Here is a 27,694-nt window from a genome sequence, read left to right as displayed (position 1 = left end):
TCCTTTTCTAAAAAGGGCACCTTTCTTACCTCAATCTGCTTTTCAATGCTTGCTTTGTATTTACTCACGATCACAACTTTATCTTATTTTTGCTTCCACCAGTAGCTTTCCTCTGCTTCCAATTCTTTGGTAATGCTTCCTATCTCATTGTTATTTCTCACTCACTTTCCTCAGTAACCATATTTTGCTTTTCCTTTCCTGTATCTTGGTAAGTTGTGGAAGCTGAGAGATTTGACCACCTTAAGACAATCTCATGGAAGTGTGGCCTCTGTGATGCATTGCTCCAGCTCTGTGTTCTGGTTAAAGCTCTCAGAACATCTCCCTCAACATCCAACCAACTGCCAGGATCTCCCATTTCACTATTTCAACCTTGTGAAACCTGTCAACAAGTGTATCCTTGTCTGAATACAAACAAGTAGTGGCAATTCCACACTTTTTAACAAAACCAGAGCTAACAGCATTAAGAGCAGATTTCTTAATCCAGTCTGCTAACAGCAGAGAGCTGCCACTAACTGCTTCCTACAGCATGGAAAACAAACAAACCTTAACATAGGTAAGAAGCAACAAATGGCTGTTGATAGCTGGATACTGGCAGGTCATAACTGTATAGCTTACAGGTATGCTAATGCAAGGACAAAAGGAAAAATAGTAAAAGAAAAACTTTGGTAGAAGTGAGAGGTAGAACACACAGGTCAAACAGGTGAAACTTCTTCAATGTATTCCAGAAATAAGGCCCATGACATCCAAGACTGCCACTTGTGACACTCCTTTAAAAATGTAAGTTTTTGTAGCAGCTCTTAAATATTAGTCAACTAATATCCATCCACCAAACTAAAAAGGTAACATTTCATGGACAAGGTCTACACATTTTATGTATATGTAGTAAAGAACCTAAACTGAGAGCAGCTTCCCATAGTAAAAATAGGAAGAAAACACCGTAATTAAACATGACTTAATCATCACTGCTGCCTATACAGCAAATAATTGATGTTTTTAAGACTTAGATTTCTATTTTTCCTCTGACAAACTTGTAGATTGGAAATATTTTGTAACTCAAAAAAGATTCTGTTTAACTTAAGACACCTCAAAAATGTTCAAATTTATTTTTTCCAATTGAGTCATCTCTCAGTGAGGCCTAGAAATCTTTACAGATGTTTCAGAGCTTAAAACTTAAAAGGTTCTCTTTGGGTTTAAAACTTTGCTGCACAGCAGTTTAACATAACCAAGCAAAAAATAAATCCCTACCTATAACTCAGACTATTCAAGAGCTTTGCCCTGTACTTGGAAATTAAAGTCAAATAGGCTTTCCTTTGGTAGCAGAGCAAGAGAATTTCTGCACACATTTTTAAGTTAAAGAGCACGCAATGACCTCAGCATTAAGAACAAAACCAAATGTAACTTCTTGACTAGGATTAAAATCCAAAGAAAGCAACCAAAAACCTGACACAGCACTGCGCTACTCCATGATATAGCACTTTCTTTTTCTCACTTTTAATTAGGTTAATTAAGTTAAAGAATACAGATAAGTCTGTTGTGAGATCACACTCGCAACTGTACAGACACTGCTACAAACACATCACTTTAGTCAATGTCAGTAATGCCACCATGATAACTTTATTACACTCTCAAATTAATCATATCCTCATCCTTAATGAGGCACAGTTTAGCCATTTGCATTCAAATATGCATATAAACATCCAAAAGAGTTACCATAACAGTTTTTATTAAAAAACCTAATGTACATGTTTTGCCCCAGCGCAGCTATATTTTCCTTAAAAAGTACTGTATGTATCAAACATTTAAGGTTTATCCCATCACTGCCATTTATCTTTGAAGAGCTGTCAAATATCTCCAACTTTAATAAATGTCAGTACAGTCTCAAGAAAAAGCTCTCAGTTTTTTTTTACCAAGAAGCTTACTATTTCCTGACATGAAGACAACATGCCATTAACAAGTAATCCCTGTGTTTACTGCATTCTCTCAGGAATAAGTTCCAAATCCCATGTGAGAATTCATACCCTGCCTCAAACTAACACAAGATACATTATTCAAATAAATGGAGGGCATTTGGAAAGATCTGTCAACATTCGTATTTTTAACAGCTCTTTAAAGAGGTAATGGTGCAGATTATGTTCAAGCTCTTTGCCTCAGTGTAACACACATTTGAAATTAAAACAAAACATGGAAGACCAATATCTTTACATTTTATTCTTCAGAAAAAGAAGAATCTTAAAGAAAGCATGTAGTAGTCCACTTGTGCTTAAAATATTCAATGCATGAGAAAGCCAAAAGAAAAAAATACACATTTTTGTACACCATGATCAAAAAGATAACATTATAAATTTTCAGAAATTGCACTGTATTTAGAACACACTCTGCTCCACTTCTATGTATGGCTACTGAGGCTGCCTGACACAGTTCCTTTTCCACTTTAGTTGCCAACCTGTGGAGGCCCTTCAGGAATCAGTGATGTGAAGAAAGTTGTGATAAAGGACCAAGCAGAAGCCATGAATCCAGGCTGCTGCTCTGTATTGCCATCTTCACCTGCATCTTCTCCGTTGTCTTCATCAATCCCATCATCCATAAGTCGCTCCTTTAAAAACAGAAATTGAAGCAATTCAACTGCTTCTTTTCAGAATTCTGACATAAGGTAACCAGCAGCATCTTCCTACATTAAGTGACTTCTCTCAGAACAACCTCCTGAAGTAACTAGCATGAAGAAAGTCTGTGATTGAAGTAGAGAATCAATAATTGTCAGACTGGAGAAATACAGAATTTAAGCAGCAGGACAATGCTGAAAGCTTTCTGGTTAAACCAACTCCATTTCACAAAAGTTGACTTTCTGTCCAGGCACTACAGCATACTTTACAATATGATACATCGGAGTCTCAAAAGACATGTCTGCCCTTACTCACCATCTCTTCAAGATCAGGATTATTTGCATGTTGCCCATCACGGTTCACTTCTGCATTATTGGCTGCCTGTTGTTGGCCTCCCTCTTGCCTAAAGGGAAACCATCCAGCTTGGTGTCTATGTAAGAAAGCGGAACAGTTGAAAACCTCTCTTTTGAAAGGAACAAAAAAGATTTTTTCTTCTACAGCTAGCTACTGCAGCAAATTCTGTAAGTACTTTCAAAGGAAGGAAGTTACATCTATTTTTCTGTAATTCATCCTTCTAGATTGAATGGCTACTCTCCAATGTCTGCATTAAGGTCTTGCTGCTCACAGCCCTCAGTTCCAGAAGACTAATAATGTACCATGATTAGGTGATTAAATAAGTAGAATACTTTTTATGGGTTTCCTCCCCATTTTTAATACTGAAGTTAAATACATTTTCAAAGGCAGCCTTAATTTTCTTAGTTTAAATTCGATTTTCCATGGAAAAAAGGAATTTAAATTTCAGCTAATGCTTGAACCACATCACCACTGTAAATTAAATAAGCCTCTCCTACATTTCCAAGGGTCTATATTCTGATTTCAACTACCCTACCGGTATGAAAGAACAGTCCTAGTTAGGACTGAGACTACATTGTAAGGAAACTCTCAGTGAATGAGATGAGTCCAAAACATCAAGCATTACTGCTGTTTTCCACTTCTATTTACATCACTAAGGTATCTTCATATCTGAAAGGAAGTGATGACAACAGTACTGGTATTTCTCAACTAAATACAGAACGTGCTTAGGTCTTTACGACGTGCAGTTAAAAAATTTTTACATCTCTGTAATTCTACCAGACCTCGTGCCCACCATTATAGTACCACTACCTTAACTCTGCCTAACAAAATTTACTGCACACAGCCCATAAGTTATTTTGGAAATATACATGAGCTTAGCTCTGCAATTTCATATCCAAGCAGTAAGTTTATGTTTATGCAAGTATATGCTTGACCTATATGAATCTCCCTGCCCTCACTCCCGCCTTCTAAATTTTCATCCCAAAATGCTACATTTCAACAATACTGATCTATTAATATCACCAATATGTAAGAACATTGTGTTTCAGGTATAAGTGGTATCCAACTTACTGTAAAAACATTTTGATAATTACCTTTCTTCACATCTGTTTCTCTACTTGTTTATATTAATTTTTTTAACAGACACACCCTACTGCAAAGGGGCAGTGTGTAAATTTTTGCACATGGATAGTTTTTAATTTTAAATGGAATAAACATTAGCACCACACTCCACATCTCAGATCTGCAGCTATACACAACTGTTGTACTCACAAATAAACCAGCAGCATGGCTCCCATTACCATGACAAACCGACTGAAAGAAGAATAGAAGTATACAATGCTCAGAAGAATTGCTGCTCTAGAGAACGTGTACATCCAGTCCAGCCAGTCCCGGTTGAAGTCCTCTTCATTCACTACTGGGCCACCCTGTGCATTCATCTGAACATTTTGATTTACAGGCCTGTTCTCCTGGACGGCTACATTTGGCACTGCTGCAGGCTCATTTGCACGAGCATGTTCTGAATTTACAGCCTGGGCAACTGCAGATCTCGCTGGCTCAGTGCTGGAAGTCACTTGGGCTGAAACAGCAGCTTGGCTAAAAATTTAAACATAAACTCGGTTTGTCAAAAAGACATGCACCATAATTACTAAGCCTGTCTTCTTTGCTACAGTTTCAGATTTAATATATGTCAAAACAAACTGCATTTTCCCTTAGATTTTTACTTACTAAGACATTAATTTAATTCTAATCCAAGACTGGATTTCATAATTTGCTGGACACAACTAAGTATAAAACAGAGCCAGACAGAATAAACACAGATATTTTGATCCTGAAAAAAACATTTAATATATTCTTTTCACTAGTGTAGCTCAGTATGAAGATAATGTAGACTTACTACTGCATGTAGTACTGACGTACATACATCTGTTGCCACCATATCATCTGTAAGGGACTGAATGCAGGATACATAGAAAATCCAACAGGAACACCTTGGCCTGGAAACTGGTTGCCTATATTGCTAGGAAACGATTTAAAGAAAAATATTCAGCTCTGAATTGTGACATTTAAAAGGTGCACTAATATTAAAAAAACATTAAAGGAGTATTTCTCTTCTCGTTTGTTCCCCTAAAACAATGCACTGAAATAACATATAGTGAGATCGTCCAACACATTCAAAAAAAGCACTACATTTTCATAAATAAATTAATAAGCAAAGTTATTTCTATAGAAAGAATATTTGGTTTTGTACTTAGTATGTATGTTACTAGCTGCATCTCTGGAACAAAACAATGCTGAAAGCTTTTCAAGACTGTGCTAACTGCAGAAATTCTTCCATAAAATTCCTTTTAAGTTCAGAGAACACCCTTAAAGGTCTACAGGAGCTCTAAAGGGAAAACTTACTATCTTCTATAGCTTCCTTTTAGAAGCAATACCTGAAATACCACTGTGATCAGAGACGTGAAGAAATAACATAAGACAACAAACTAATCTTTCAGATACAGCTTCTGAAGATTGCAACTAAGAACACTGTAAAGGATTATCTTCCCCCCCCTTCAATATTTTGAGCATATGCGATTCTACTCCCTATGGGCTTTTAGCTCCAATTCACATGCAAGAGATAAAACTCCTGTATGTAAGTTTTATGTTTGGTTTTGTCTGCTATTAGACTTCTTATCCTCTCTTACCTCCTAGAGCATATAGCATGTTTTGGCAAGATTTCCAACTCTTTCCCAAAAGATTTTGATGTAGTGAACTGTAGTAAACCAGGACATCTTTCAGGACAGCATGAGAGTATAAAGCATGAAGAAAAGTTTATTCAGACTGCAGGTAGCAAAAGCTGAGACTGCTGTAATTGTACTGCAGACTACACCTGTTCCCTAAGTAAGGCACTCCCTGCAAAGATATCACCAAGAGATTTCATTAGTCTACCAGGCATTCAGATATACACGACATGCCCAGAAAGAAAGATGGAAGGAAGACATTAAAACCTTTTTCCATGTTACACATGAATAAATATTTCACTCTAATTCTGGACAATAGCCTGCCATGCAACTCCATGACCTCTGCTAAAACTGTTATGTTTGCATTTAGCTATAACCTGTTTTGACAACAGTTTGGGGGGCGGTGGGGGGAGAATAAAGAAAGCAAAAGTACTTTCCTGATACCAAACACAAACTGAGATAGTCACAGGCATTATTCAAGGTTTGTTTTAAAAATTGAAAGGGTTAACTAGCAGCCCTGCTGATGTATTTATTTATGCATAATTAACATGTTGAAACAGCAATGCCATGAAGCTACTGTTGAAAAACATTAATCATGATTTATAGTTGCAAGCTATAAAAATGTGCTTTTCTATCCCTTGAACTGGCTAACACTTTGAGAGATAAAACTCCTCCAAAATTCATAAAACATTTGACCTCAAAATGTAAAGGTGATTCAAATATTCTACGTGAGTGCCATTAAGTACTGTGCTGAGACAAACCACGGAGCAGAGTCTCAATTTCAAGAAGGCAGAGTGTCAGATGGGGTTCTGAACAGGCAGGATCACCCACTTCTACCTCAGTCACCAAAAAGCAGTCCTACCCAACTTGCCTGAGCAAGTTCTGAAGGAATTCACCACTTCCTTTTCTCATCAGATACAGATTTCAGGGTTCTTCTTTGTAACTGCTATGTTGAGCTCAAAAAAATTTTAGCCTAAGAGGCTAACAGCTTGCCCTCACAGATACATCTTTTAGAAATATTACCAGATTTGAGCCTCTTCTTTCTTTCAAACTCTTTCAAAAGCTGCTTTCTTGATGCCTTAAAGCTTAACAGTAGATTAAGTAGCCAGTCAAACAAGACAAACCACAGAAGTTCAGTTATGGCATATTCTTTTCTTTCACATTCAAATATTGTGGTGGGTTTTTAATTTTTTTTTTCCAAATAGCTTTTCTAGAAGACATGACTTTTTGAGAAGCAAGACTTAGTTTTTCAAGACCTGACTCCGTTAATCAAGCAAAAGTAGACTGGCTTACAACTGGCTTCTGGCTTAGAATGCCAACTAGTACAGCAGTGTTTTGTTTGCTCATCAAAAATCCAAATGAGGCAGATGTTGTCAATTATACAGCTATTACAGTTGCCAGGATATTAAGTTAACTTATGAAATTCAGAAACAACTCTTAACAGTGTATCAATGTATTTCAGTGAGAAGAACCCCCCCCAAAGGAAGAGGATCTTCTCAGCAAAGCAAGGCAGCTTGTTGTTCAAGGAAAAAGGAAAGTAGCACATACTTTCTCCTCATCTTTTTCCAAAAAGAGGAGAAAGAGGTAGGAAGTAGACTATTTCAAAAGAATGGCAGCAACAGCATGAGAACAAAGAAGCAAACAGGATCTGTACAGGCATTCCAAGACCGGAGAACAAAGCAGAGCAGACAATAGAAGAACAGCTGGATAAGCCAGGAAACAGCTCACATGGTAGAGGTAGCTTCAGAATATTCTGAAAAGACACATAGTGCTCCTCAGGATGGCAAAAAAAGCTCAAAATTACTTCTTTTGGACTACAGAAGACATCCAAATGAACTAACCAGCACTGAATTTGAGGGTAAGGTTATCACGAAGATACTGCTCATCACCAGTGAAAAAGCAAGACTTTTTATTCGGACTTAAAAGCTCATTCTCTGTCAGCTGCCTGATTAACAATAACTGCATTTGTTTAACCTTGACCCACAAACATCTCATTTATGGCTCATCTCGTATGAGCCACGCACATCAACTTCAGGTGATATTGCAGTATCCTCTGCTATGCTATTTGCTACTTTGAAGACAATACAGTGAGCAAAGGTGACTGATGCAGCAAGGTATTTATGTGCTAGGATATATTGCATGCTGTCAGTATGTCATTTTGTTATTTGCTTTCAAACATTACTGTGTGCACAATATGAAATCATTTCATTAGATGGGCCACCCACACTTGACAAATTATTTCACTGCCTTGATGTTTCTTGTCTGTTTACTGCTTCCAAGTGCTCTCCAATCTGAAATGCAAACCCTGTCAGGGCTGAGCCCGTCTGTTCTGTTTGTACCTGCACAGCACAGCAGAGGCCCTGATCCTCAACAAAGTCCATGGGAGCAGACAATGCTGTGCTTGCTCCCTACAGCTGAAGACTAACTTGGCAGATACATAAGCTACTTGCCCAGTCCCACCTCAAGTTTAGATTTTTTGAAAACAGCATTTGCAAAAGCCCAAATGCAACAAAGTTAATTTTTTTCCCCATAATACTTCAACAATCTGAACTAAATGCCGTTTTCCCAAAGTACGTTCAACTCTCACATTGCAGCTTTAAGCCAGGAGCTGAAAAAACATCAAAACTGTAATTTAATCATCCAACATTCACATTGCTTATTTGTACAAATCAATCAAATATTGCAAAATGCCCAAGGAAACTGACCCTCACACAAATTTTCAAATACCTGGAGATCTTTCCCCATCAGTAGTGCTTACAGTTAATCATGCAGCTAAAATAAAAAGTGTTTGGTCATGGAAATATAAGAAAAATCAACAAAGTAATACCAGTTTCAGCTATGAATCTTCATATTCCTAACAAGACTTGATCTGCATATAAATTACATTAAAGCTAGATCCCATTGCCCCAAATGATGTTTAAGAGACAACTAAAAGAACAGAGGGCATTTCTTACTGCTGGAATACAAGCAGCAGTGCCCAAAAGCAAAAGCAGATGCATCTGAAAAGATTGCTGAAGCTTTAAAAAGTGTTTTTGAAGAAGCAAGCAGGCTCCAGCAGGCACTGGGCACAGATTATTTGGAGTTGAGCAGAGCCAGTACTTAGCAGTCCACAAAGATCTACTTTAAGTTCTGACAGTATTCCATTAAAATACTTTCCAAAATAAAAGGCCTAGGATTATTTAGGGTTTGTTTATTTGGCATTTCTGTTCAGATTAGGAATGCATTCTTGGAAACCTCCAGTCACTTCCTCTAACTACAGTTCTGTTTGCACCACAGAATGCTCTTGGATCACCATCTGGATTCCTTTTGGATTACACAAAATCAAAATATGTGATTTGGGTGCACTGCTAATGCACCTTAGCCACAAGCAGGACCCTATTCCAGGCAACCAAGATAAAGATTGTCCAAGTAAGACTGAAACTCCTGAAATATGTACAGGGATGTCAGGCTCTCAGCACTTCTTTCAGTCTACAGATCCACTCCTCTCAATCCACATTACATGCTAGACATAGCATGTCACAGACTTAGTATTTTTAACTTACTTTTAAGTTATTCTTTCTTTCCGAGCAGCAATGTCTCCCAAACTGACACAAATTAATTCAGCCCAAAGACTTAATAGTGGTTCTGTTGCCTTTTTGAAGTCCACAGCCTATTCAGTTCACCACACTTGACAAAAACTCACTCAGAATATGTCTATGTGAAAAGCTAATTAGAAAAACATTAAAACTTTTTACAGATTATTCATTTACACAACACATAGTAAATTGCTTCTGGAATTAATCTACATTACACCAATAGCAGTCTTGACAGTCAACCTGGTCTCACCTAGCTCTGTCAGAAAGGCAAGTATGACCACTTCTGTGAAGATGCCTTTGGTCACAATAAGTGCTCCACCCACTCCAAAGGCAATCTCTTCCCAGCAGACAGTACATTTCAGACAATAAAAAAAAATTTCAACAAATTCAAGATGAAAACTAGCAAGAGTAGTAAAGTCTAAGTTAACTCTAATGAGAGCATGTAAATTAAACTGAAACTTAATAAACTTTCAACAGCTCTTGCCATCTGTTTTCTCTGCAGCAACAGAAGCAATGTTACTGTTAGCACATTCATACCTTAGGGTTTTCTGTGTCAACATTCTCCAAATTAGGTTTCTAGAATCTGTACAGTACTGGGAGAACACCTTGTCAGAAAGAAAACCCGAAAGTGCTCCCTGAGGAAATGACAGCTATCATCTCAGAACACCATCCTCCTGTTGTCCCCTTGGAAGAAGCTACTACTACTACTAACAATAAAAACAACATGTTTAAGCAACTTCAAAGGTCACATGGGTTAAACTTCCTAAAACCGCTCTTTAAGCACAAAAAAAATGACAGAATTTTAATAGCTATGTAATAACACATCTGATCTAGAAATGTAAACTGGTTACCTTTCATTGGTATGTATGAGAATCCCTAAACATTCTGTTGTAGATACACAAGCACTACATGTACTCAAAACACCTGCATACCATTTCTACAGTTGAATCCCATATGGAGAAATGAGGAATTACATCTCTTATGTATCAAAAACTAAAAACCATCATATTCTGATAAGAATTTAGTGTTGACTATTAAAACAAAGGACAGAAAAGACAACCAGAAACAATAATTCTATCAGTTACATTACTAAATACATCCACTAGACATATTAAAACTGTACTTGTTCAAGAAGGCTGAGGGCAGAGCATAAAGAAAAATAAACAAAAACAGCCTGAAGGGGAGCACCAAGAGCACTTCCTCTTTGACTGACTCCTGGCTAAAACCACTAGTTTTCATGTGAAAACTTTTCTAATGTGACTTATGCTTCAAGGTGAACTAGACAAATCATTTTGCAGACTGAGAGAAACGTAATTGCAACTGAACATTTAAAGCACTTTAAAGAGCATCAAAGAGCGAGGATTCCCTCAGTCTCACTTACCCTTGCATTAAATAAGGGAACTGGTGGCTTGGTGTGGAGTTGCTGTGTGCTTGTGGAAGATTACGATGCCTCATTCCATCTGCACTAGTGTTCAAAGACGTAGAAGAAGCTTCTTGGTTTGTGGGTGAGGCAGCAGTTGATCCAGAACGGTCTGAATTCTTAAAAATAAATAAAATTGAGGTTGTGGATCTTTTGCCACAGCTTTAAGATTTACTACTGTGTCTTAAAAAAACTACTTGCTTTCATGTTTTGTCATAAGTTTTATTAAGAATGTAAACACTGGGTAAGTCTTCTGTGGTTTTATTGGTTCTGGCAAGCCTTAGTAAAAACAGAAATTCAAAATTGCACTCAGGTGCATGGGGGGAAAAAAGAATTTTCAGGAAGACTCAACACTTGATAGTTTCCAGAGAAAACCACAAGTCACTGAGAATCATAGTTTCAAAAAGCTGAAGCAAACTAAAACTTAATTGAAAGAATATTTAACAGGAATGAAAATTCTACTGGCTATCGTTAACAGAACTACAACCTCAGGATATGACTACCTTCAACAGTGACAACAGTGCCTGCAGTGGCTTAAAATACCATTCCTCTATCCTTATCTTTAGTTACCCCTTCTACTCTTCACTTCTTCACTGTGCCAGCTGCCCAATCCAAATTCCTGTGCTCACCACTGGAAGGGGGCTACCAACAGGAATGGGGAAACAGATAGAAAGTACTTAGGCTCCCAGGAACACACCTGAAACTAGTGTCAGACCTTCAATACCTGGCTTCTAAACTGTCACCATAACAAGATTACAATGGGGCCATTGAGATGCATTACTTCAGTCTTAATAAATCCCCAAATCCTGTTGCTAAGAATTACTGTAATGTTAACTCAGTAGAAAATCCTCATTAACTTTGACAACTCAGGAAGTGAGGAGGCGGAATTACTTAAGACATCCATATCACATTTGCCCTACAAAGAAAACAAGAAAAATTTACCACTAGACAGGGAGGGTGGGAGGGGAATAAAAATAAAAAATAAATAGAAGGACAAAGGCCATTCAAACTTTGAGTTAAGGTTGTTTCTTCCAAAGTATTATGAACTTAGCACTTTGCATACTGTGCGCTTTAAGCAGTCATTAATACAGTCACTCAAATACAACATTACAACTGATATACACACCAATAAAACACTTGGCAAGGAGGCCACCTGTGTCCTGCTTGCAGAGATATAAACACAGACTTTGAAAAGATGCTGCAGCCAGACCCCTCTACCATTGCTTAAACTGCTCATGTTTCTGACTGTCACACAGAAGCCTGACACCTATCAACAGCAGAATGAAGACAGCTCAAAAGAGCATTGCCCATAGACCGACAATCCACACACCTCAGATGAAAAGTACCTACAGTGGTATTGTATATATATCCCTTTCTGACTAACCTTCAAGGGTTGCTTAGTGATACTGCCAACTCTGGAAAAAGCCAAGAATTACAGTAATGACTACCAAGTCCTCAACAGAAACATAACTGCTTTTAAAATGCAATACCACCAAAGACCATCATCATATTGGAGGGTGTGAAGAGGGGAAGGCTCAAAACACCATAAACAAACATGTTCTGTTAACAATTTAACTAATAAAAGTGTTAAGAACATTTCCTACTTTTCACTGTCTTACAGACGCTATGACTACCTTGAAGTTCATACATAAATACCGGCCAATTCCTGTCAAACAGAAAAAACCCTGGCCAAGTTCCACCTGTATCTCATGACAACAGCAATATTTTGACTGGTCTCTCTTAAATTTTCACAGAACAATTCTCAACTTAGTTTTTTTCAAGTTCTGAATGCACTGTTCAATTTCTGCCAAAGATACAGGGATATGAAGAGAAAGGAGAGTGTACTTTTCAATACAGTGTTAAAAAGAAAGAATAGCTTAGAAAAAGTAGTGCTTTATCATCTAATAAACACAACTGTATTACAATTTGAAAAAAGGTAATCTTTGTTTAAATAAAAGGACACCCTTAAATAATCAAGTCTAATTGTACAAATTCATATGGCATGCTCTACTTTAAACACACTATTTTACAGACAAATATAAAAAGTTAAAAGAGAAATTAATGGCAAGTTTCCTTAGCATAGAAGGAATTTATGTCCTGTGTATGAAAAAACTCACTGAGCTACTGCTGGAGGTTGAAGCTCCATGACCTTCTCTACTGGTGCTGGGTTTTGGAGAACTTGGGGGTGTCCGAGATGTACAAACCAGATGAACCATATGATATTCATCTTGCTAAAAATTAAAGAAATTGAAGAGCTAAAGCAACAATATTGGAGAAACAAGTAAAAATAGTCTTTAAAAATTCAAAGTTGCAAATGCTAAAGAAACATTATACAAAACAGAGAGACCAAAAAGCAACACTTGAGCCTAGCACAAGAGAATCCTACCATTTCACAACTAATTAATGTCTTCTTAGAAGCTGTCCACAGTAACACATGGAACATTGACTTTAACCCAGTTTTCCCTAAAACAGCAGTATAGCAGAACTAGTGGAAGAACCCCAGGAGAAACATGAAGAAGTATATAACAAGCTTTAACTTTTACTTTGGAAAAATCTCAAATCTTTTACAGAGCTCAGTTTCCCTAAAGTTAGGAATGCTTACATTTGCACTGAGATCTATGAAGAGTGTTATTCAATAGAGATATCAGGGTACATGAAAAACGTAGGCGCTGGAATTCCACAAGCAGACAAAGATAAGAACAATGTGCCAGCCATTGCATTCACCTTGCTCCGGGTCTACACTTGGCTCAAGCCTAACCTGCAGACACCCAACTGAAGGGCCCCTGCAGATATTCCACGCTCAGGGAATGCTATTCAAAGTGCTAGGTGGGGCTAGAGTATTCCTAAATATTTGAAAGTGAGGAAGCAAATGCCTGCCACCAGTTGAAGCCATGTAGCAAGGCCATGCCAATTCTGCAGGAACACACTCACCCCCCCCCATCTGGAGGCCATAACTTCAATCTGAAGCTATTTCACTGTACCAAATTAAACCACTCCCTTACATGGCCATAGCAACACAACAGTTATGGCTGCATATTTAAATTGCACACCGCGCCTTCATCACTAACTAAATTTTAAACAAGAGGAGGAACAGAAACACGCATCTATCCTCTTCTGAAATCAGGATAGTGCAGGCAAGCTGCCATTTTTAATGAGATGACATTCAGAAATGCTGCATTTGGAGGGGGCTTTTTAAACTATATATAAACGTGCTGTAACAGCCATTTAACCATTTTTAAGGTTTTGATGTTTAGGAATAGAGAAAACTATATAAATGCTTTTATACGCCACTGTGCATTACTGCTAGCATAGCCAACACACACCCACAGTCATTTAAACTTCTCCCCATGTACTGGTCCCTAACCCCAAGCACAGCCTCACTGCTACATTAAGTGTAATTTCTGACCACTCAGTGATAGCAAGGATCAGAAAGCACTGAACACAGGTGATTAGCACTTTGACCATGTCAAAAGCCTTTAACCTAACTAATCACCTTCTTCCTAGGTAAGAATTTATGCCCCTGGGAAAGGCAAGGGAAGCTAGACATATCAGTTGTTAAGCCTACAGCATACAGCTTTATTAAATGTGACAGTTTATTGTAACATACTTCTATTCATAAGTAATGTGTTGGATATCACTGTGCTAGAAGAGTGCCACAACTTCCAGCCTCGAGGCATCCTGTATCAGTGAAATGACACTGGTCAGTACCAAGGAGCAAGTATCACAAAACTAGACTGAGAGATTTAGTAAGTCCTCAGATAATATTAGGAATTTATAGATAATCCAGTAGGAAGATTTTGGCAGAGAATGAGACTGAATTGAAGTTTAATCATACTTTTTTTCTAAAAGCTCTCAAAAGCTTTAGGACAAAAAACTCCACTTCTTCCAACACAAATTTCTAACTTTGTGCTTTAAGACTGGCATGTTTTCAAATTCACTTAATTTCTTTAACTACAGCCAAGGCCTATAACTACTAAAATGCTTTAAAGCACAGCCCCTATATGGTGAAGGAAAACATTAGTTAGAAAGCTTCTCCTCTAGCACATAAGCAAATTTTGAAACGTTGTTTTCTAAAACCAGTGTGCTTCAAGTAGGCCAAGTGAATTTAAGGAATTCAGATTTCGTTTTGTCCTTAGCAAGCAAAAACTAAGCTTTGAGTAAGTTATATAAGCATTTCCTTGAACTTTTAAGTGGTACAAGGCATACACTGGTTTGCAGTAGTCCAGCTTCAGTTTTCTAGTAAACCTATACACAGTAAACTGCAATCATTTTCTTTGGTAAGAAGTTCAATCCCATTTAATAAAATCTATTTCAGAATAAAGATTATAAAGGAACAGCAGTGTTAGTCTGCTGAAGCAATACTCAAGACTCCTCTGCATCTGTTTCTCCATCCTTAATACTGAAGTTCAGTTGCTCACTTTCACTAAAGCCCCATCCACATTTGGAGACTTTCCTCCACAGAAAGTTTTAAAATGTGACTCACCCACTCTTACAGCATGTACATTGATTTTTACCTCAATACATTACAAAAAAGTATCATTACCAACAGCCAGGAACTGTATTACAGAGTTCATCTATTTCATAGGGTTAAAAACTGTGCAAGGACTTAAGGTATTTCCCCAATAACAGCTATTGATTCATGCTGAGCTGTTTACAAAGAATTTAGACTGCTCAACATAATGCATCGTGTTTTCTGTCACCATCGAAATGGAAACAGAAGTTCTTTATAATCTACCCTAAATACCTTGTTCTACACGTTATTAAGAACTTTACTAACTTAATGAAGTCCTTATTACTTGGTATCATCAATCCAAACTATTTGAACCAGTTTGAAAACCAAGCGCACATATTCCAGTATTTCCTACGTGAGATACCATGCATATTCAGGATTGGGATTTAAATGCTGACTGAAGAATCCGAAATTAGATTAACTGAGTTATTTGTTCCAACAGGAACCAACAGAAGAAAAAAATGTAAGAAATTAAAAGAGCAAGAACCAACGAAGTTTCAAACATCATCAGGAATGGTTAAGTGCTGACAAATCAAAAACAAGACAACAAACAGCCTTCCCAGGAAATTATTCAGGAATTTAGAATTCTGGTTTTGGATATTAAATATACTACTCTTTGTCTGCTTGCACAAGTGCCATTTTTAATTTAAGTTCTGGATTTAAGCCTCAATGAGAACTTAAATGATGTCCCAAATCAACACAAATATGTTGTATTATTCCATTTATGTGGCAGTGGTAACTATTCAAAGAAATCAAGGCCAGGTTGGATGGAGCTCTAAGCAATCCAGTCTAGTGGAAGATGCCCGCAGCAGGAGGGTTGGAACTAGATGATCTACCAGGTCCCTTCCAACTGAAATCATTCCATGATTCTATGATACACAACAGATCACTTGCCTGGGACTGAACACAGCCTACTTACTCTCCCACCAACTGGAAACATGCCTCAATCCACAAGTATCATAATCCTAGACACAAGGCATACTTGAAAATACATTTTTCAGAACATATCAACATTATATGGTTACATCTCTCAATACAACGAGAATTTGAACTTAAACAACACAAATCTAAACTCCTATTTCCCAAAAAAGGGGTTTGATCAAATATTGTACGGTGTTGATATAAAGCTTACTTTTCTGAGAACATCTTTCAGCTGCAGATGATCAGGAAGCAGTCTGCCAGAATACACCAGTCTCTGATCCTTTGTAGACTAGGAGATGGGGACAAAGAAAGGAATTTAGCTTTTTTTCTGCTGTACAGGTATACAGCTGGAGATAACATCTGCAGATGAGAAAATTCCTTATAAGTCCAACCACCAACAGACAGACTTAAAAACATTTCAGAGGCTTCACAAGTCCAACTCACAAATTACTTCCGAAAAAGACTTCTACTATTAAGCACTCAGCAAGAGTGCCATAACATTTAACAACACCTAAGAGTAAATGCTTGTTAAGAAAACTTCCCACTACATTCAGAAATTCCTGTCTTTTAGTGATTTGTTCTTTACCCTGCTCCTGGTCCCAGGCACTTTCTAAAAATATAGATGGAGAAGTGGCTGGGGCAAAGAAAGTTAGCAGAATGATGGAATGCCAATTAAAATATTCAGAATAGAACAAATTTTACTCTTTTTCAGTAGGAACTTTCTGTTATTAGTCCTTGCCCCCATCCTCAGACCCCCTGCAGAAAAAAAACCAAAACCAAAAACATCATTGGATAAAACAAGGAGGAAAGCATTAAAAAGCAAGAAGCAGCAAAAGCTTTTTCTTTAAGGTAGGCTTCCAACCTGGGTAAGCTTTTTTCCCTATTCTGACAGTTTCACAGTTTCAAATAATCTAGTATTGCAAACAAAGATTTTTTATTTTTTAACAAATTATATACTATTCACATGATAGTAACTTTGGACTATTCTACACAATAGAAATAACAACAAAATTATTTTAAAGGAAACTATTTGAGGTACCTATCTACAGTAAGATGTCCAGCATGCTAAAACGAGGAGCTTACTCAATCAAACAAAAGAAAAACATCAACCCCACTCAATTCAGTTTATGCTGTCAAAAAAAAAGTGGTAAATATTCATTAACATGCTGTAACTATGTGAATATATAGCTCCCTTAAAAAAAAAACCTCCCAAATATTCACAATTTTGAAAGAATTTTAAAGAGAATCCAATGGTCACACCAGTTCAGTTTAACTACTGCTTGCACCCTAAATTAATTCAATAACATTTATCACTTAAAAGTGAGTGCTAACATAAGCAAATGCTAAGTGAAGAAATCTAGCCTAATATCAGTGGAACAAACATGCATGAACTATTTGAAGAATTTCCCCATCATGCAAACAGCAAGTCTTACGCCTCTCCTCTTTCTACCCCAGCCTTCTGCTGCCCACTCTGCAGTCTTGTTCACACTAAGACAAATAACTGAGACCCAGATCTCTGTGATCAGAAAAAGCTTTCACAGAAGTTTTGACATTTTTGTTTCTTGCAATAGCCTTCTACAAATCCCAAATAACTTAGCAGAATATAGAAATGTTACCCCAAATAACTTACCAGAATATAGAAATGTTACAAAACTATTGGGGTTTTTTTAACCTGGAAAAAAAAATGGTCATATCACCAGAACAAAACAGAGATACTCAAAGCAAATAATTCTAATAAGTACTCAGTTGTTGGGGTCCCTCCCCTGCCGTGTAGCCCTGGGAGAGGGGCCCTGAGGGCACAGACACGGGGTTTCCCTGCCCCTGCTCAGCCTCGTTCCCATGGGTTGGTTTGTGTTCCCTGCGCGGGCAGAAGGACCCTTGGTCCCGTGACTGGAACAGTTCCTGGGCAGAGCTCCGGCCATGCGGCTGGAGAAATAAACATCTCTGAAACAGCTATCAAGAATCTGTCTGTCCATATATATTTCCTTTCCACGGGACTCCTGGTTTGATATATGCGTGTTGCAGTATCCCCACTGCAACATAATGGTGGGGAATTGTGAGCAGAACGATCCCCGATCCCTAAGTGACTGATTTGTGTGAGTAAACCCTGGAAACTTTGGATTCCTCTTCTTGGTTTTGCTTTGCTATTCCATATCTAAACTATGGAGGAACCGTGGGAAGACTCTTGGCTCTCAGAGCCGCATATGGACATTTATCTTAAACTTAAAATGATTCTTGAACAACGATTTGTGAATTTTAGCTTGATTCAAGCTCAAAAAGAACTGAAACACTTCCTGGCATGGTTATTTAAGAACTTTTTCTATGTTTCTTGGGATTTAATTCTTACCAAGGGCTTTTGGAAAACCGTTTGGACACAGTTAATATTGGAGTCAAAATATATGCCGGTGGAAGAATATTTTCGTGAATATTATTTAGTTACCGAGACTGTTGAGCAATGTCAGCTGTGTCCTGGCGAAGGGAAGCCTGGCGCAGGGACCGTGCGGCCCAGGCCACGTGCACCGAGCGCTCTCCGAGCAGCAGCGAGGCAGTTCCCGCGCGCAGGCGGAGCCACGCGAGCCGCAGTGTCGGTGGCGGAGCGAGGCGTGGCGGGAGCGGCAGGACCCGGCGGTGCCCGCCCGGCCCCGCGCAGCATGTGGTGGAGCGAGCCCCGGGAATGCCCGACCAAGAGGGGCGGCGCGCGGGCGGCGGTGGCGGTGGAGTGGAGGCGCGCCCAGCCGAGACGTGCGCTGGAACAGGGCGCGGGGGGGTCGTCACTCGGGGGCCCGGCCGAGATGTGGGTGTAGCGCCCGGCAGCGGCAGCGAAGCTGCGACCAGAGGAGGCGACGCACGGAGAACTGAGCGGCGCGGCCCGGCCCGGCCCGCGCAGCCCCGAACGCGACCCCGGGGAGAGCGCGCAGGCACCAGCAGCCCCGACAATTCCAACACGGGAGCGACCGAAAGAGAGAGCAAAGACGCAGCGAGACAGAAAACAGCAGCCACTCAGAAAAAGGAAAAGATCATAGTAACTAAGACCTTAGGGATAGTAAAATGGTATAATGTTAACCAAAATTATGGTTTTATAACAAGATGTGACAACCAGCAAGACATATTCGTGCATAGAACTGCTATTAAAAAGAATAACCCTGAAAAATGCATCCCAAGCTTGGGAGATGGAGAGGTAGTGGAATTCAAAATTATACGAGGTAGAAAAGGGTTACAAGCATCGCAGGTCACTGGGCCTGATGGTGTTCCTGTGAAAGGCAGTATATATGCAAAAAATCGTAGTCATGTTAGACAGTATCTCCATTGTAAGCCCCCCCTACAGTTTCCCTTTCCTAATCCCACCTTTCCCTTTTACCCTATGTCCTATTACCCCCAGTGTATTCCCAATCCGTTTTTTCACCCATGGTTTCCCTCACAAAACCGTGCTTTTGCCAATTGTTTCCCCAAAAATCCCTTTCCAATGCCGAGTGGGGGATGAAAAGGGGGAGGGAAGAAGTTAAACCCTCTCCTGCCTCAGTTTCCCCACAAAGCATGCTCAGAGAGTCCTGTCTCCCTTCTGTCAGCCCTATGATGTTCCACAGACTCTGTTTGGACATTTAAAGACTCAGGAGGGTGGCTTGTTTTGTTTTGAAACTGTTCTTGTTATGTTTATCCAGTTGTTTTCATTCTCCTTTTATTAAAATAAAACGGGTGAGGTGTTGGGGTCCCTCCCCTGCCGTGTAGCCCTGGGAGAGGGGCCCTGAGGGCACAGACACGGGGTTTCCCTGCCCCTGCTCAGCCTCGTTCCCATGGGTTGGTTTGTGTTCCCTGCGCGGGCAGAAGGACCCTTGGTCCCGTGACTGGAACAGTTCCTCGGCAGAGCCCCAGCCATGTGGCTGGAGAAATAAACATCTCTGAAACATCTAGCAAGAATCTGTCTGGCCGTATATACTTCCTTTCCACGGGACTCCTGGTTTGGTATATGCGTGTTGCAGGATCCCCACTGCAACACTCAGTAAATCTCAAGCTGTACCTTTTTTCCCAAAGCCATACTAGCCATTCATGATTAAATACACTTTTTAAAAAAACACCCTGCCACATACTGTGCAGAACTGTTTATCACTTCCACTTAAGAGTAATTTTCTCTATTCTTCTGCATTTTTCTGTATATTTACTTAGTGGCATAGGACACTATTTTTGTAAGTCTCACAACACAGGGAAGTAGTTATTTGCAGCTGAAATTGATAAAATACATTCAGCAACAAGGATGTACTATTTCTATTTACATTTAAAACAACAAGAAATGCCTGACTCACGTCAGTAACTTCTTTTGAGCTATACCATTTTGTTGCTCCCTTCAAGCAAGAACAGGCTGCTAGCAGAATGCAAGCCTGCATTTTGTACTTGGGAAAGGCCTCCTTAGAAAAATCAGAATTTCAGCATCAAGATTAAAGAAAACTTTAATTTCCTGTAAATTGGAAACTTGTTGCTTTAGATTGACCAGTGCAGTCAGAAGAAAAATCTTAAGAATCCTTGTTTCTGGACCCTGAGACTGATTAACTGGAGATTAATAAGAACAGATAAGCACTTAAGCAAAGCACAACAGCAAAAAACCCCTCAAACTCCAAATCTTTAAATCATCATCCAGCATAGCACTAGAATGTTGTTTTGACTGTCTCACTCGTAATGGAGCCTTCTACACGGTCACTTTCAATTATTCTCTTCAGTACCTCATGAACCAGTCCCTCTTCCACCCCCTCTAATCAAGTATCTTCTCAAACATGATACGAGTAACTTCCAAATATGAATACTTTACAGAGGTGAAACTGCAAGATCAAAATTACCCCTCAAAGCTGACTACATAGCCTTCAGTAATGCATTTCAGCTCCCTACAAAACCACAAAAGAAAAGCTTAAACATATGTTGAGTACTGTTAATCATATTAAGCCAGAGACTTTAATGGGGAAGATGAGGCCTTAAACCCCATACTCCTCCCTTCATAAACTGAACACCTACCTGAGAACTAAAGGATTACCACTTGCAATTTTCAGAGTGAAAGCCTGAAATTCTGAAATGGGCTTGTTGGTTTTTTTTTTTTTTTTTAATGCAAATGAAAGAAGAGGGAATAAATGTGGAAACAGAGTAGCTCACATATATGCCAAAGTAAATAGAAAAGGCATTCAACTCATCCTCTGCCAGAGGAAATTTCACTGCCACACCTCCTGCTTCAAGGAACAGCATGCTCACTGCTAGCTGAAACATTAAACTGTGATGGAAAAACACCTCAAACCACATAATTAGAGCAGCCCCATTTTCAGAAGCAAGCATGTGGCATCAGAAGAAATTATTCTAGAACCTAAAGTTTAGAGTGAGATGGGAGACAGTTCGCAGATCAAAATCAAAAGGTAGGTATGCAAAACTAAGAACTCCAGAGCTACTGGTTTGGTTTTTAATCTCCATTTTTCCAGGCAAGACTTCTTGTGCAATGCTTAGTCCAAATTAGCTATGCCCAGCACATTACCAAACACCAAACTTAATATAGTGTAGCAGTGTCCTTTAGGAACACAGGCAATCTCTGAGCTATACTGTTGCAGCTACCAGACAGGTATTATTTTAGTTCACTAAGCTTCTCTCCCATTCCTCTATAGGAAATAAAAATCCAGACAATGACATGTGGTAGGCAAATGCTAGATGACAATACTACAGGCAATGAGAAATAGCAGTTTTAAATTACTGTTTATAGGTGTAATCAATGCAGCAGTTAATGCACTGAAGGTAGGATCTGCCAGACTGAGACACAGGCTGATTTTACAACAACCTTGAGTTATTTTACGTAAGTATTTCACATTTAGGGACACTGTAACTGCAGTACTCTATCTATGAAAACTGGTCAAGTCAGGGAACAAAAGTATTGACGAATGTGAACCTTCGTAAATACTCACACACTAACTGAACATCTTTTTGAACCTATTTAGCTTATTCAAGTACTTACTTTGGAAAGCACATCAACTTTAATAACAACTAAACCAATTTAAATCTGCCTGTATTTGAAATCTGAATGTACTCAGGCCAAGTCATTTACACAAATTAATCTGGAAAAATTACAAACAACACTGCCTCAAGACCTAACTTCTCATTTGGCTGTTCTAACCACCTCACTTTCTGAAGACATACTCCTAATAAATTGTAAATTTAATTAGGACACTTACAGTTACCATCAGTTTACCAGCTAATTTACAGAGGCACATACAAGAATGAGGTTCAAGTCACACAGAAAACTTGAAATATTATGTTCAGCAGTGACAGCAACTGATTTCTGTTTTATACCCTTAGAGAACACTGCAAGGCCTGTAAAAAGTCTCTGTGTTCTGGTGTATTCCCACCACCTTAAAATAGTGTTGTAATAGAAGTTATTTCCAGGACCTATCATATTGAAGGAACAGAGAAATCTTATCAACAAGATTTTAACTGATCTGATTTAAAAGGACAAAAAAAAAGGGAGAGGGACGGGAGCTACTAAAAGCAAAAAGACTTACACACATTTGAAAAAAGCAGTAGCACTCAACATCAAAAATATATCAAGCCAAAAATACACTTTTTGAATTTACTATACATAGGAGCCATCCTAATTAATACCTTTCTACTCTCCCATGTTATTAATTTAATTTGAAAGGTCCTATGAAATAAAAATACTGTGTTCAGTTATTAGTTTAACTGCAAGTGCAGTAGATCTAAATTAAATTGGAATTACTGAGATAATTTTCATTGAAGAAACTCCCCATTCTTTAACCCAGCATAAATTTGGGTATCGTGAACTAGTCATTTAATACTGAGAGGCATGTTGAATCTATTTTCATCAGAAGAAAGATGTTCCAGGAAACTGAAATTAACACTATACCACTGTTTAAAGCCTACAGTGCAACATGAAAACGTCTTGTTCATTAAGGTTCTTTCCTTGCAGGAGCTCAATTTAGCAGGATCATTCACAGGATGAGTCAGAAAACTAGTGTTTAAACACAAACTCGTCACTGGAGGAGATTCTAGTGAGGAGGACGAAGCAGCAATCAGCTGGAGTCATATTTTTGTTTTTCACAGCAGATAGGCTCTTTCAGAAGAGAATTACTCACAGTAATAACTACATCCACAAACTCTCAAAACTGTTTAACAGATGTCAATGTACCAGTGACACAGCCCAAGTTGTTGGCTGCTTTTCTTCTTCTTTCTCCAAAAGGCAGAAACCCTTCCTGAGACAAAGCTACTATTTTACTTTCCTCTGTCAAAAAAAAATCAACAACAGTAATTCTTCTATTGAACTAGGTGAAAAATAATTTACAATATAAATGCCACCTTCTTCTGATGTTTTTTAAAGCCTCGTTGTAGGCCCCACATGCTGCTGCAGTTCTCACACAGTTCTCTGGAACAAATTTTTAAATATACCATTCTGTATGACTGCCATTCTAGACATATACAGTATTATCAATTATTGCCTATGCTTTTTCCATAGCCTCTTTTTAATTGCCAAATTTAGAACTTAGAGGAATTCAGAAATAAACAGTATTTCCCTCAGGAACAAAAAAGGCTATAGGTATTAAGTTTCAAAATACAAGTTTGTTTAACACCTGACAGCAGAATTTTCAGCACAATCTCAAGAAAAATGGCTTCTCAAAGAAGAAATAATTTTGTAGGTTGTTCAACTACATGTTTCAAATAATATTATGAATAAACATCTATCTGCTCCACACCTCAGTGAACTCCCTAGATCGTGTTAACCTGAAAGTATATTGCTTATACTTTAGAACAGACGGAACTCTTAGCCAGAGATGTTAGATTTACAAAAATTAGTCTCAAATTCAGTTAACTGAGATACCTAAATCTCAGTTCCCAAAAAAAGCAAAGTGAAGCATTAGTAAGCATCTTTAGCGATATCGCCTTTCAGGATGCTACACTGCGATCGTCTCACACCATGTATAAGAGCAGCTTCCTATTTGTTACATTGCCAACTTCCCTGAAAGCAGAGGGACGGCCATCGCCTTCATGCAGATCACTCTTCGGCAGCAGGACTCTTGTTTATTTTGCAGCGTTTACGGGAAGTCTTGACCGCCTGTCCCCAAGTCGCCGCAGGGCCAGCCTTACCGACAAGGCGAGAGAAAAGAGCTGGCCAACAACTCACCGGCTTACTGGGGTACACCTTGGAGAGGTGGGACTTCAGCTTGCCCACAGTCCACTCCAGAAAGCAGCTGATGGTCTGGTCGGTGTATTTCTGGTTGGGGGCCTTGATGATGAGGGTCACCGGGTGCTCCACCACGCTCTGGTCCATACTGCCCGCGGGGCCGGCCGGCCCTGCCCCGCTCTCCTTCTCCCCGGGCACACGACGCCGCTCGAACCTTTGGGGGGGCTCCGAGCGGGTTCAGCGGCCGGGGACGAACTTCCTGGGGGAGCTGGGGGAGCCCATCCCCGTGCTAACGCTCCGGGAACCGCGGCCACGGGGAATCGCACCCTCGTCCCCCACGCCCGCGATGGGAGAAGGAACAGCGCGGCACCCGGAACGCACCCGCCCAAACCAAACCCCTCCACCCGCGGCACCACCTCGGCCTCCGGCCGCCGCCGCCGCGTAAAATGGAGGCCGGAAGCGGCGCCGCCGCTGCCCCCGCCCCCCGCCGCTCCCGCCGAGCGGCACCGGGGGGCGCCCGCGGGCCGGGCAGGCCGCGCGTGACGCCATGGCGGGCGGGGGCTGCGTGGCGCCGCTGCCATTGTGGCCGTGGGCGGCGGCCGCGGTACGAGGTGTGGGTGTTCAGCGGCTGCTCGGGTCGGGGTGTTCATTCACAAGAAGGTCTCAGCGACTGAAAAGCTTAAATGCTTCTTAGCATGGGAATTAAAGCTTTGCTGCCCGTGTGTCTTGCGTCCGTCACCGTTGCGTGGGAATGCCGCACTGTAGTTATCCCAAATATCCTTGTGAGGTCAGGAAGTGCTATTTTATAACGAGAATGTAGGCCATTGAATCACAAAGAATCACATAATCACAGAATGGTTTGGGTTGGAAGAGAACTTAAAGATCGTCTGCTTCCAGCCCCCTGACATGGATAGGGACATCTTGCAGCAGGACCAGGTTGCTCAGAGCCCCATCCAGCCTGGCCTTGAGCCCTGGCCAGGATGTGGCATCCACAGCTTTCCTGGGCAGCCTGTGCCAGTGCCTCACCACCTTCACAGTAAAGACTTTCTTCACCTCTTCTCTTTCAGTTTGAATCCATTCCTCCTTGTAAATAGTCCCTCTCCGTCTTTCTCATAAGTTCCCTTCAGATACTAGAAGGCTGCAATTAGGTCACCCTGAAGCCTTCTCTTTTCCAAGCTAAACAAACCCCATTCTCAGCCTTTCTTTCTAGGAGAGATATTCCATCCCTCTAATTGTCTTGGTGGCCTCCTCTGGACTCACTCCAACAGGTCTCTGTCCTTCCTGTGCTGGGATCCCAGAGCTGGATGCAGCACTGCAGGTGGAGTCTCACCAGAGCAGAGCATGGGGGCAGAATCCCTTCCCTTGCCCTGCTGGCCACGCTGCTTTGGATGCAGCCCAGGACACGTTTGGCTTTCTGGGCTGTGAGTGCACATTGCCAGGTCATGTCCAGCTTCTCATCCATCAGCACCTCCAAGTCCTTTTCCCCCGGGCTGTTCTTTATCTGTTCGTCCCCCGCCTTGTGTTGATACCGAGCGTTGTCTCAACCCAGGTGTAGCACCTTGCGCTTGGTCTTATTAAATCTCATTAGATTCCCATGGGCCCACTTCTTGAGCTTGTCCAGGTCCCTCTGGATGGTATCCTGGCATCACTCAGCTTGGTGTCATCTGCACATTTGCTGAGAGTGCACGCAATCCCTTTGTTTATATCATTAATGGAGATATTAAATAACACTTGTCTCAATAGGGACCCCTTATGTTGCTGAATAATTCTGTCTAAAACGATAAAATAAGTTTCTGAATTTCCAGGTTAGCACTGCAGACTTTTAATCATCAACGTGATTTTTCAGTTGCTGGGGAAGAAAATACTTTAAAGGATAACCATCAAGGTGGTTGGATAAAATGACAGTGAATAAGGGAGAAGTCTAGTTCATAATACTTCTGCTAAATCTCTACAATAAAAATTGGCCTCATTAACTTGATAAAAATAAAAAAAATTGCTTATAAACACCCAAATTGTCTCTTTAACAAACAAACAAACAGTGTTTCCTTCTATTCCCTTCTGTCATCAAACACTGTATGTAACTACAGAAGGCACAGGAGTTTCAGACAGGTTTGATTTTTCCAGTAGATAGTGTCCCTTTAATGCCAAAGAATCAGACCTTTAATTAAGCTGGAGTGAGGCATGGAGAAGTTTGCTAATAAAGAGAGGACCATAAGGAACTCCAGCTTCTGAAGGGAAAGATAAAAAGAAAAGCCTGAAGGAATATCATTAGCCCCCAGAACCTAATCCTTCCTTTTAAATAAAACCCGGATGCAGACAACAGCTAATGTTAGAATTTTCAAAAGCAGAGAAAATAGTCCTTATTTTTATGTTTATTGACTTTTAATTACCTTCCTCTACAACCACACCTTTGCAAACCTTGTGTTTGAGATGGAGCATGAGACCTCAGGTGTGTTCCTACAGCACCTGTTGTCTTTGAGATGGCTTATCAAATTGTTGATGTGGACAACTGGTACTTGACAGCACCTTCAGCTACAACATTTGACATGCTCATACCAGTTTCCCAGTTTCCTCCCTTGTTACATAAGAACAATTGTTTGTTCTTGAAATTCTGAACGTGCTGTCACTACCAGAGCATGTTACTTGGAATTCCTGGGAATTTCCAAGAATTAACTGGAATTTCCAAACACTAGGCAAATATTTGTACATAAGGCAATGCACCAAAATGGATCAGCTAGCTGATCATCAGCACTTGGAAGGATTAATATGCAAAAATCAAGTCAAATAGTCCACAGAACTTTTCATTCAGGGTGGTTGCAATTTTATTGCTTGGCAATTTGGTAGTCTATAAATACACACAGTATTTCTATAGTGCACATTTTAGCTACTATACAAAATTTCAGACTTGGGATAACGGAGAAATCTCCTGAGTTAGAACCTGAGAACAGTAAGATCTCGTCTGTGGTGGCATTTTAGAAGCTGCATGTTGTGACAGCTCTATGAACAGATCCCTGCACTGTACACAGGCCCTCAGAGGGCAGCATAACATTTGTACCAATCTCATTTTAGGACTAAAACATAAATTTTGCAAAAATGGTTCAGCATTAATTTATGTTCCAGAAAATCAGACTCATAGAATTATAGAATGATTTGGGTTGGAAGTGACCTTATAGATCATTCCAAATCCCTGCCATGGGTGCATAAATGCCTTTTGAATATACATTGTGAGATATCATATTTACACCAAGAGTCCATTTGATATTTTAACATGCAAGAAATTGTCGTTATGTTTAATACTTGTCTAACTTGACATACCTTGACACATCCACAGCAAACTTTTTGCATATTTGTATCCTCTGTGACATCTCTGTAGTTCAGAGGATAAATTGTGGCAAATCTTTAAGAATGCCAAAGCTTTTCTTTTTTGTAAAGGAATTCA

The 27,694-nt window shown here is 39.8% G+C and overlaps 1 protein-coding gene across 6 annotated transcripts; it reads right to left on the bottom strand.

Moving 5' to 3' along the window:
• Positions 1-1,467: 1,467 nt before the first annotated feature.
• HERPUD2 (HERPUD family member 2) lies at positions 1,468-24,709 on the bottom strand. 6 transcript variants are annotated; one of them, XM_032105144.1, is made up of 9 exons: positions 24,256-24,709; positions 16,315-16,392; positions 12,790-12,903; positions 10,634-10,791; positions 5,642-5,728; positions 4,852-4,974; positions 4,227-4,550; positions 2,916-3,030; positions 1,468-2,593 (listed from the first exon to the last, which is right to left on the bottom strand). In XM_032105144.1, exons 1-9 carry the CDS (start codon positions 24,400-24,402, stop codon positions 2,432-2,434), a joined length of 1,308 nt encoding a protein of 435 aa, XP_031961035.1. In that variant the 5' UTR covers positions 24,403-24,709; the 3' UTR covers positions 1,468-2,431. The 6 variants fall into 6 exon arrangements, with proteins under 6 accessions (XP_031961035.1, XP_031961038.1, XP_031961036.1 ...); XM_032105147.1 differs by lacking the exon at positions 12,790-12,903; XM_032105145.1 differs by lacking the exon at positions 16,315-16,392.
• Positions 24,710-27,694: the final 2,985 nt, after the last annotated feature.

Source organism: Corvus moneduloides, chromosome 1, assembly GCF_009650955.1.
Source record: "Corvus moneduloides isolate bCorMon1 chromosome 1, bCorMon1.pri, whole genome shotgun sequence".
NCBI classification, from domain to species: domain Eukaryota; kingdom Metazoa; phylum Chordata; class Aves; order Passeriformes; family Corvidae; genus Corvus; species Corvus moneduloides.
The sequence above is the reverse complement of the archived record's forward strand: the minus strand, read 5'-3'. Positions and strand labels throughout refer to the sequence as shown.

Excerpts from the sequence above, each read along its gene's own strand:
- HERPUD2 (XM_032105144.1), bottom strand. The coding sequence starts at position 24,402 with ATGGACCAGAGCGTGGTGGAGCACCCGGTGACCCTCATCATCAAGGCC. Across the intron at positions 12,904-16,314 it reads TGAAAGATGTTCTCAGAAAA|CAAGATGAATATCATATGGT; the intron begins GTAAGCTTTATA and ends TTTAATTTTTAG. Across the intron at positions 4,551-4,851 it reads CGTCAGTACTACATGCAGTA|CCAAGCTGCTGTTTCAGCCC; the intron begins GTAAGTCTACAT and ends TTAAATTTTTAG.